The sequence below is a fragment of the Macaca thibetana genome, chromosome 7, assembly GCF_024542745.1.
Source record: "Macaca thibetana thibetana isolate TM-01 chromosome 7, ASM2454274v1, whole genome shotgun sequence".
Classification (NCBI taxonomy): domain Eukaryota; kingdom Metazoa; phylum Chordata; class Mammalia; order Primates; family Cercopithecidae; genus Macaca; species Macaca thibetana.
The window spans coordinates 5449431-5457095 of record NC_065584.1 but is presented as its reverse complement, the minus strand read 5'-3'; the positions used below and the strand labels follow the sequence as shown (position 1 = coordinate 5457095).

The 7665-nt window shown below is 46.2% G+C and overlaps 1 protein-coding gene across 1 annotated transcript; it reads right to left on the bottom strand.

Moving 5' to 3' along the window:
* Nucleotides 1-682: 682 nt before the first annotated feature.
* On the bottom strand, nucleotides 683-7420 carry LOC126958418 (heat shock protein HSP 90-alpha). The gene is made up of 11 exons (XM_050796688.1): nucleotides 7226-7420; nucleotides 6465-6626; nucleotides 6009-6375; nucleotides 5555-5688; nucleotides 4934-5260; nucleotides 4653-4818; nucleotides 4037-4227; nucleotides 3787-3934; nucleotides 3279-3547; nucleotides 2378-2711; nucleotides 683-1772 (listed from the first exon to the last, which is right to left on the bottom strand). Exons 2-11 carry the CDS (start codon nucleotides 6624-6626, stop codon nucleotides 1663-1665), a joined length of 2208 nt encoding a protein of 735 aa, XP_050652645.1. The 5' UTR covers nucleotides 7226-7420; the 3' UTR covers nucleotides 683-1662.
* Between the last annotated feature and the right edge of the window lie 245 nt (nucleotides 7421-7665).

The following is a 7665-nucleotide window of genomic DNA, read 5'->3' as shown; positions in this document are numbered from 1 at the left end:
GAGGGACTGAGACAAAGGCCTCTCCCTGCCTGTGTACTGTCCCCTTAGTCACTGTCACATATCCAAGTCCCAGGCATTTCCTATCATTTTTATATATTGCATTAGGCTCAGAATACAAATCCTATATGCTATCTAACCAAATTTTCTTTCTAGAACCACAAAATTTCAGAAGTGAAGACTTTTATTTAGCCATTACCACCCCCAGTCCCCAGAGGGAATCTTACCTATTGAGCTGATATTTTCCATCTTTTTTTTTGAGATGGAGTTTCGCTCCTGCTGCCCAGGCTGGAGTGCAATGGCACAATCCTAGCCCGCCGCAACCTTCACCTCCCGGGTTCAAGTGATTCTCCTGCCTCAGGCTCCCTAGTAGCTAGGATTACAGGAGCCCACCACCACACCCGGCTAATTTTGCATTTTTAGTAGAGATGAGATTTCTCCATGTTGATCAGGCTGGCTGCTCTCCTCACCTCAGGTGATCTACCCGCAAGTGCTGGATTACAGGCGTGAGCCACTGCTCCTGGCACTTTTTCCTTTGACTTGTGCCAGCCCATCTTTTTCCCACCAGCTTGTTACTTGCTGCTTACAGGTGTCAGCTGGCTCAATAAAAAACCAGAAAATTAGTAAGGAGAGATTTCAAACAGGATAGCTTTAAGTAGATTTGGTAAACAACTTTGAGACACTGTAAGGCCAAGAAATTAAGTGACTGTATTTAGAACAGAAGGTATTCCATGAATAACATCAAAACAATGTGGACGCTAAGGGGAGAACACGTGTTAACTCACGGAGACAGGGGATACACGTCTGCATTGCTATTTTCTGTGCCTACTTCATGTGCTCCACCCCACACCTGCGGAGTATATGCTGGGAAGATCACGTCAACCCTTGGAGCGGCCAGTGTTTAACCGTCTACTGCTAGCACCTCATGTTTTACATTTTGGCACCAATGTCATCCAGATATTCCCCTTTCCCCCTAAATAAGACACACTGTCACACAACATCTTTTAACTCATCTGTATTTGTTACAACTTTAAGCAGAATGTGACTCCAGCACTACATTTCCATCCACAAGACTTATTTTTGAACAGCTTTATCATATGCTTAGGTAGGCTTATAACTTTGCTCCTCCAAACAATACTTTTCTTTGGAAAACAAGCCCTGTGGAGAGTTCCTTCTATCAAGTTGCTTCAGTTTAACCTATTTCTAGAGGACTAGTACATGCAAAATTGGCAACTACAGGGGATGAAAAGTTCAAAAAGTAGATCCTACAAGATGTAACAAATACTTTTCTAAACATCCAGGTATATATAGCTCGAGAACACTTCAATAACAAGATTTGGTCTACTTAGAAATCCGGCTTGATAGCTAAACACTGTAGACCACAAAGTTAACATCATGTTACATACATCTTACAACACACGTTACCCCAGTCTGTTAAAATAAACCAATGTGAAACTAAAAAAGCATTACTAGCTCTGCTTTAGTGCCTAAGGTACCACAGCATCACTTAGAAATAGACAGAAATCTTATCTTCCCCTTAAAGTAGTTGTTGTCATGCCATACAGACTTTTTAATATTAACAAAAATAAAGAAAAACATCCTGGAAAATATATTATCAGAAGAATTGTAGAGTATTGAACAGGTAAGTCATCCCTCAGCCGGAGGTTAGTCTACTTCTTCCATGCGTGATGTGTCGTCATCTCCTTCGAGGGGCGGCATTTCTTCAGTTACAGCTGCACTGGTATCATCAGCAGTAGGATCATCTTCATCAATACCTGTTTCCAAAATAAAATCCTCGTATTAGAAAGATTTCTTAAAGCCAGCTATTAGTGTAATACTCCTGATTTATACCTGCTTTCAAGACAGTATTTACAGGGCATATAAATCTCAATTTCATTTCTTAGCTCTTATAAGACCTTACTTATCCCTAAAAAAAATATTCTTGAATGCCTCCAAGCAGGACAAGGTGCTCCAAGTTTGGAAAACTGAAAGTTTACCACTTTCTTCACTGTCATGTGTATTTCTTTCCTTTTTTTTTTTTTTTTTTTTTTTTTTTTTGAGACGGAGTCTCGCTCTGTCTCCCAGGCTGGAGTGCAGTGGCCGGATCTCAGCTCACTGCAAGCTCCGCCTCTCGGGTTCACCCCATTCTCCTGCCTCAGCCTCCCGAGTAGCTGGGACTACAGGCGTCCGCCACATCGCCCAGCTAGTTTTTTGTATTTTTTAGTAGAGACGGGATTTCACCGTGTTAGCCAGGATGGTTTCGATCTCCTGACCTCGTGATCCACCCGTCTCGGCCTCCCAAAGTGCTGAGATTACAGGCTTGAGCCACCGCACCCGGCCTATTTCTTTCCTTTTTAACATTACATAGTATTAGGCTTACCCAGACCAAGTTTGATCATCCTGTAGATCCTGTTGGCATGTGTCTGGGGATCTTCCAGACTGAAGCCAGAAGACAGGAGTGCAGTTTCGTAAAGCAAGATGACCAGATCCTTCACAGACTTGTCGTTCTTATCAGCCTCTGCCTTTTGCCTTAAGGTCTCAATAATGGAATGGTCAGGGTTTATCTCCAGGTGTTTCTTTGCTGCCATGTAACCCATTGTTGAGTTGTCTCTTAGGGCTTGAGCTTTCATGATTCTCTCCATGTTTGCTGTCCAGCCATATGTGCTTGTGACAATACAGCATGGAGACGTCACCAATCGGTTTGACACAACCACCTGTAATCAAGAAGTGATGACTAGGAGCCTAGAAAGATTAAACCCTAAACTTTCATTGTCAAATGAAATCTGAAGAACCCAAACAATAGATCCGAAATACTATTAAATAGAACTTAAATGTTGCATTAGGTAGCCAAAGAGCACAGATTATAATTAATTTCGTTTTACGTACACAACCTTTTTTTTTCCCCGAGATAGTCTCGCTTGGTCACCCAGGCTGGAGGTGCAGTGGTGCAATCTTGGCTTACTGCAACCTCTGCCTTTCGGGTTCAGGAGATTCTCCTGCCTCAGCCTCCAGACGCCCGCCACCACGCCTGGTTAATTTTTTTGTATTTAGTAGAGACGGGGTTTCACCGTGTTAGCCAGGATGGTCTCCATCTCCTGACCTTGTGATCCACTGCCTCAGCCTCCCAAAGTGCTGGGATTACAGGCGTGAGCCACCACGCCCAACCATACACGACATAGTTTTCTATTTTAAGTTGAAAGCAAGGAAAAATGGGTCATGTATGACTAAGCTTGAAAGCACCTTAGAGGTATCAATGATCAGGAAATGCTGTATTCACATACCTTTTCAACTTTTTTCTCCAGTATGTCTTTCATGATTTTGCAGAGGTTCTCAAACTTTGTTTTTTTCTCTTCCTGTTTCTTTTTCTCTTCTTCATCCTCTGGAAGTTCCAAGCCCTCTTTGGTGACTGACACTAATGTCTTCCCCTCAAATTCTTTTAGCTGTTGGACACAGTACTCATCAATGGGCTCGATCATATAGATCACTTCTAAGCCATGTTTCCGAAGACGTTCCACAAAGGCTGAGTTAGCTACCTGGTCCTTGGTCTCACCTGAGGTATTACAAAGTTACTTTTAGACCTTTTAACAGTAAGAATGGCTTCATCTACTTCTAACTTTTGCTAGCCAGATACCTAGGCAGAACCTAAGACAAATAATGACCTAGTTCATGTTAATTATCTTGCCTAGATCAACGCCAGTTATAACAGTGCTACCTGAGTAGAAAACACACCCACAGAGCCTACAAGGTTATAAGAACGACGTATATGACTGTAACATAGCGTCCCCGTACCTGTGATATAATAGATATGTTTCTGGTTTTCCTTCATTCTGGTGCAGTAATCCTTGAGAGAAACCATCTCATCGCCAGAGGCAGATGTGTAGTACCTTAACAGCTCTGAAAGCTTCTTCCGATTTTGTGAGTCTTCATGTATTCCAAGCTAAAACAAAGTATGTTCTTTACTAAAGACTCTCTGAATTCAAGAAGAAATCTAAAAAGAGGCCAGCTGGAAAACTACCAATGGTCAAATATTTACACCAACCTTTATGTTTTTAGAGAACTGCTCATAGAACTTCTTGTAGTTCTCTTTATCTTCCGCCAGTTCAGTAAAGAGTTCTAAGCATTTTTTGACCAAATTCTTCCTGATAACTTTCAAAATTTTGCTTTGCTGCAACATCTCACGGGATATATTTAGAGGGAGATCCTCTGAGTCTACCACCCCTCTAATGAAGTCTGAAAAAAATATAAAAATCAAATGCACTGAGTCATTCCAAGGACAAAACTGGTACTATGTAAACCCCCAAAAGCAAAGACAAGAACCTGGAGATGATAGGAGATTATTTTTGAGACAGTGTCTCACTCTGTTGCCCAGGCTGGAAGGCAGTGGTGCAATCTCCGCTCACAGCAACCTCTGCCTCCCAGGGGGGTTTCCAAGCTATTTTCATGCCTCAGCCTGCCACCACATCGGGCTAATTTTTCTAATTTTAGGAGTGATGGAGTTTCACCATGTTGGCCAGGCTTGTCTTGAACTCCTGACCTCAAGTGATCCGCACACCCCGGGTTCCCAAACTGCTAGGATTACAGGTGTGAGCCACCATGCCCAGCCAGAAGTATTTCTTTAATCAGTGACACTGATTATTTTTCCTATCTATACTTACTCAGATATTCAGGGATTAGCTCCTCACAGTTATCCATGATGAAAACTCTGCGTACATACAATTTGATGTTGTTCTTTTTCTTTCTGTTTTCAAACAGGTCAAAAGGAGCACGTCGTGGGACAAATAGAAGGGCTCTGAATTCCAACTGCCCTTCAACTGAAAAATGCTGTAATAGAACAAACACACTAAGTATCAATGAACAATGCATTATAGCAGATATTTGGGGTGGTGGGATGATAATCTAAAGACAAGCTTGAAGCATCCATCAGTCCCTCACTCACCTTCACTGCCAAGTGATCTTCCCAGTCATTGGTCAAGCTCTTGTAGAATTCTCCGTACTCCTCATTAGTAATATCGTCGGGATTTCTGGTCCAGATGGGCTTTGTTTTGTTGAGTTCTTCTTGATCGATGTACTTCTCCTTAATCTTCTTTTTCTTCTTCTTGTCACCATCCTTCTTTTCTTCTTCTTCCTCATCAGAACCAACATCTTCAATTTCAGGTTTGTCTTCAGACTCTTTCTCTTCTTTTTCTTTTTCTTTTTCTTCTTCTTTGTCTTCTTTTTCTTCAGCCTCATCATCGCTGACTTCTTTATCACGTTCCTTCTCCACCTTCAAAAGACATGAAATCGCATCACTGCTGCACTCTAGAACTAAGTCATAGCGCTGCCCCACTACTTTCAACCTAAGGCCAAAGCCTAAATTACCGAGGATGAGAAGCAGCCAGGCAGCTTCTCATCAATATTTGATATATCTACTTAATAACCCGAGGAACCTTCACAGTTAGTAGAGCTTAGGTTCCCCAGGCTTCAGACTAGTTCAACAGACCTAGGAACTAAGGATGTAGTACAGTCACCCCAGTCACCTACAGACAGTAATTCACTCTGCAATTATGTAGAAACTTACAAAAAGAGTAATGGGATATCCAATAAACTGAGAATGTTTCTTCACAATCTCCTTTATTCTTCGTTCCTCCAAGTACTCAGTTTGGTCTTCTTTCAGATGTAGGATAACCTTTGTTCCACGACCCATAGGTTCACCTGCAAGAGAAATAAGGAAAATTGACTCAATAATACATTCAATTTAGTGCTCAACGCCATGCTTAACCCTTATAACGTGTCTATGAAGCGAGGTTTGCCCTTACTACAGATGCAAAGGCTCCCACAGCAGATCTAAGTGCCTTGCCCAAAAGAAGTAATCACCAAGTCATGCCATTACACACTAATTCAGAGCTCTAGCTTGTTCCTGATCCTTGGGTAAACACACTTTCTGTGAACTTCGCCGCATCCCCAGGGGTCCAAGGGTTGCAACACCCCACCATTCCGCCACTGACTTAACCAGTGAGTGTTCAGGTACCTACCTGTGTCTGTCCTCACTGTAAATGATCCCCCTGCTGAGGACTCCCAGGCGTACTGCTCATCATCGTTATGTTTGGTGATCACAGTTACTTTCTCAGCAACCAAATAAGCAGAATAAAAACCAACACCGAACTGGCCAATCATGGAGATATCTGCACCAGCCTGCAAAGCTTCCATGAACGCTTTGGTCCCAGACTTGGCGATAGTACCAAGGTTATTGATCAAGTCAGCCTTGGTCATCCCAATTCCAGTATCCACAATAGTGAGGGTTCGATCTTGTTTATTTGGTATCAGGTTAATATGCAGCTCTTTCCCAGAGTCTAATTTACTGGGATCCGTCAAGCTCTCATAGCGGATTTTGTCCAATGCCTATTAACACAAAATATTAATTAAGCATACAGCCCCCAAGAAGTTCATATTGAAACCAAAATCCTATTCTGGGTTAATAAACGACTTACATCTGATGAATTTGAAATTAGCTCTCTTAGAAAGATCTCTTTGTTCGAATAAAAAGTATTGATAATCAATGACATCAACTGGGCAATTTCTGCCTGAAAGGCGAACGTCTCAACCTCCTCCTCCTCCATCGGTTGGTCCTGGGTCTGCGTTTCCTCAGGCATCTGGAACGACACCGCGCCGGTTTAAAACCCTGCAGGGCGTCTACAGGGGCAACACGAGATTCCATCGCGTCCTCCCAATATTTTTAAAGCCGGATTGCAGATTTGCGAAGTTTAAGTAAACCGAAAATAGAAGGGCGGCTGACAAAGGATGACCTCATTTCGGAGCGCGGTAACTACCACGAGCGTGTGCGCGCTTCCGGGAGGCCACTGCAGGCCCGGCCCAGTCCCGCGCCGCGGTCCCCAACCGACACCCCGTGTGCCCTCCCGCGCGGGCCGCGGCTCCGCCAGGGCGGCCTCCTCCGCCTGCGCCCCCAGCTGGGCCGCCCGGGGGGCCCCCAGCCAAAGGGCCGCTCTGCTCGCGTGCGGCGCCAGCTCCGGGGCTGCCGCGGAGACTCGGGGAGCAGCCGCCCAGCCCATTCCTGAGGCGGGCTGCGGAGACAGCAGCGGGCCCACGGCCTCCGGAATAGGCAGCGCGGCCGCCCGGGAGCGCGGCCCTGGCGGGTTCAGGGCTCCCGTTCGGCCCCCACAGCCTCCGCTCCGCGCCAACCGCCCCCACTCCCCAATCCACCTCCACAGGCCCCCACAACCGCCCCTCACACCTTGGCTAAAAGGCTGCAAACGTTCCACGGCACAGCAGCACCAAGACGCTGAAGCAACTGACGCGCCGCCCCCGCGCCTGCCTTATATAGCGACGGGCCCGCCCAGCGCGCGGCGCTTTTTCCAGAAGCCTCCCGAACCTTCCGGAAGAACCCTCCCCAACCGCCGCCGCGGCCGCGCGCCTGCGCCTGCGCCCTCGCCGTGGCCCGCCCCTCCCGCTGGCGCGCGCAGGCCCTGCTCGTGGCCCAGCCCGGGAAACCTTCCCTCAATCACCGCCCCGCGCCTCTCGCACGCCCCCGCGCCGACCTCAATGCGCCTGCGCGGCCTGGAATTCTCGGGAAGGTCCGGGCGCCTTTTAGGGCCGCCCGCGCCCTCCTCCCTGCACTCCCACCTGCCGAGCGCGGGCGGAGGGCACGCCCGGGTGTGGGGGCCTTTGAAGTGA